Source organism: Coccinella septempunctata, chromosome X (assembly GCF_907165205.1).
Source record: "Coccinella septempunctata chromosome X, icCocSept1.1, whole genome shotgun sequence".
In the NCBI taxonomy this organism is placed as follows: domain Eukaryota; kingdom Metazoa; phylum Arthropoda; class Insecta; order Coleoptera; family Coccinellidae; genus Coccinella; species Coccinella septempunctata.
In genome coordinates, this window is record NC_058198.1 from 14,807,692 (window position 1) to 14,810,393 (window position 2,702).

The 2,702-nt window shown below is 29.5% G+C and overlaps 1 protein-coding gene across 2 annotated transcripts; it reads right to left on the reverse strand.

The window, feature by feature from the left end:
* Positions 1 to 219: 219 nt before the first annotated feature.
* LOC123321893 lies at positions 220 to 2,399 on the reverse strand. Of its 2 annotated transcripts, none has more exons than XM_044909678.1 (8): positions 2,029 to 2,399; positions 1,589 to 1,855; positions 1,459 to 1,524; positions 1,354 to 1,404; positions 1,184 to 1,231; positions 899 to 1,125; positions 486 to 645; positions 220 to 348 (listed from the first exon to the last, which is right to left on the reverse strand). In XM_044909678.1, exons 1-8 carry the CDS (start codon positions 2,216 to 2,218, stop codon positions 242 to 244), a joined length of 1,116 nt encoding a protein of 371 aa, XP_044765613.1. In that variant the 5' UTR covers positions 2,219 to 2,399; the 3' UTR covers positions 220 to 241. The 2 variants fall into 2 exon arrangements, with proteins under 2 accessions (XP_044765613.1, XP_044765612.1); XM_044909677.1 differs by having other exon boundaries at positions 1,459 to 1,530; positions 2,029 to 2,398.
* Between the last annotated feature and the right edge of the window lie 303 nt (positions 2,400 to 2,702).

Genomic DNA, 2,702 nt, shown 5'->3' on the forward strand with positions numbered 1-2,702 from the left:
TAATTCAATGGTTTTCAGTATAAACCCAGATGAAATACCAGGCGAAAACCTGCAATTTTGCAAGCTGAATAAAAAAAAAATATTGCTTCATGGTATGAATGATATTCAATATAACTTATATATATATATATATATATATATATATATATATATATATATATATATATATATATATATATATATATATATATATATATATATATATATATATATATATACCTTCTAGATTAGTTTTAAAGCCTCATTTCTGAGACTTTTCTTCCCTCTCTTTCGCCTTAACCAACCAGCCTTTTATTACCAATTCCACATCCGACTCTGTAATCTTTCTATGGATTTTCATTACAGATTCTGTAAAATACGAGAAATAATTCAAATATGGAATTATAATTTTGTGTATAAAGCTAAATCGGTAAGATATCTTGACTAATTATTACATCAAACATTGCTTCTTTAAATAGAACAGTGAATTCTTCACAAAGTCTTACCTTTCACTGTACTAGACAAAATCAATGCCGAAAAATTATCTTTTTTTTTTAATCCTAGCCAGCTATAGTTCATAGCAAGAACATTTGATATCAACCTTTCCAGGAGTCTTTTCGTCATCACTTTATGATTAGACCCCCCAATTTTTGACAACTCGCAAACCTAAAACAACAACCCAAATGTAACATAAATAGTAATATGTTGTGGATTTATCCGATCCTGTCTGTTAAAAAGAGTATACATCATTATAATATTACAATAAGAATTTTTCTATATGTAAACAAATTTGAATAATTTGATGATCATTTTTTTCCACAGTATGAGTGGTCGTATGAACGAATTTTTTAGAGAACAAAAATCTATTTGAATGTAACAGTTGGATACATCACAGATATCAGTGAACAGTGAAACTTACCACTTTGGTTTTATTCTCCCCAATTTCTAAATATTTCTCGAATTTTTGTAGTTCGTCAATGTTTTTAATGGGAAAATCAAATTTATCAAAAATTGATTCTTCAATTGTTTCATTATCATTTTTATCACGATCATTTCTCAATAATCTTTCAACGTCCTCTGTCAATTGATCCACTTTAAAATTGATGGTTGAGAACTGTCTCAGCACTTGTCTTCTGAAGGTTTCCTCTGAACAATAAAGAAGATTACTTTTTGAATAGTGAGTACATAAATACGAAATACCTACCAGCAAATACTCTGGAGGGATCTGGCTCTTTAATAATAACAGGATGTGCTGAAAATTAAACAGTTTGTATAATAGCATCAACTTATTTCAAACAATTCATATTCAATCATACATGCAATTAAAGCTAGAGTTAAGAAAAAATAGAATAGAAATATTTTTGTTTTACAAACCTGCAGTGGACATTTCTTCATTAATGTGAATTGGAATATCTATACTTTTAGCTGAAATTGAGTAAGTAAAAATTATTTATTTCAAACAAAATTATTTTTAATTACTTGATTCTGAAATCGAACTAACAGGTGTGCAGCATTCAATGATGGTATCTTTCATTTTATTTGAGCCTGAAACTAAAAATGAAGAAGATATTTATTGGGATCGTATTGTTGTGAAGTGAACTATTCTCACCAAGGTTAGACGAAAGTCTATTCATTTTGGGCATTTCTGGTGAACCATGGATCTCTTGATTCTCTTCTTCGGAATCGGATATTTCCGAGTTTCCGTTCTTTTTTTTATCTCTTCTCAATTCATGAAATGAATTGAGGTTGGAGAAATCTTTGTCATATCTTTTGTTTTTGATTAATTTTCTTCGGCCAAATCCTGCTTCAGCATCTGAGTTCAGATCTGATTCTTCTTCGGCTTGAATTGCCTTCATTCTTGCTGTAGATAAATCTCCTTAAACAGATATTGCGTTTTATAGGCAAGAAAAGTTTATATATATCGAGTTTACCCATAAGAGGTGAGCAATGGTGCACATGAGGTAGAGGAAAAATAGTAAAAAAAAAAAGTGGATTGGAAAAAGTGCAAGGAGATCCAATATAAAAATGAATATTTTTCAATTTTTTTACCATATATTTCGCCCAATAATTGGCACTCAAAAATAGGCCAGCTTTCATCTGGCTGTGAACATTTACTTATGGCTGTACGCAATTTGAGTCCAGTGAAAGTAGGCCATCGACAGGCATTTTCACTCATCACCCATTGTATGGGCAGAGCAGCAACAGTTTCTTCTTGAAGAAAATGGACTACTCGCCACATATTTTTCTACATTTAAATCTGAAATTTAAATTGATCATGAAGTAATATAGGATGAGAAGCACTCAACTTGAATATATAAATTTGTACTAAATGATGACCTCAAAAAATTTCAAACAAGTTGATTGTAAAAATGGATTGAATAAGAATGTGAGCTAATAACTTTTAGCTCAAAATTTTAATTTCAAACAATTAAAAGACAATTCTAATAATGGGCTTATTACAGAAAATTCAGTTGTAATATTATTAGATGCATAGAAGATATCTCAGTTTTAATGTAAAAGGGGAAAAACTACATAACTACTTTCCTGAGGAAATGCTACTAATTTTGTTAGTATATATTCAATAGGCCATAAATTAAAATCTGTCAAGTCACGGACCACAAAAATCCCAATAGCAGATGATTCACATGGAACAGAAAAAAAACTGTGAATATTTGAAAATTTTTTACCATATATAAACATTTCATTTGCTTTCATAAGAATGT

Coding starts and splice junctions, on each gene's coding strand:
- LOC123321893 (XM_044909677.1), bottom strand. CDS start 2,218: ATGTGGCGAGTAGTCCATTTTCTTCAAGAAGAAACTGTTGCTGCTCTG. Junction 1,856..2,028: donor ATTATTGGGCGAAATATATG/GTAAAAAAATTG, acceptor TATCTGTTTAAG/GAGATTTATCTACAGCAAGA. Junction 1,531..1,588: donor TAGACTTTCGTCTAACCTTG/GTGAGAATAGTT, acceptor CTTCATTTTTAG/TTTCAGGCTCAAATAAAATG.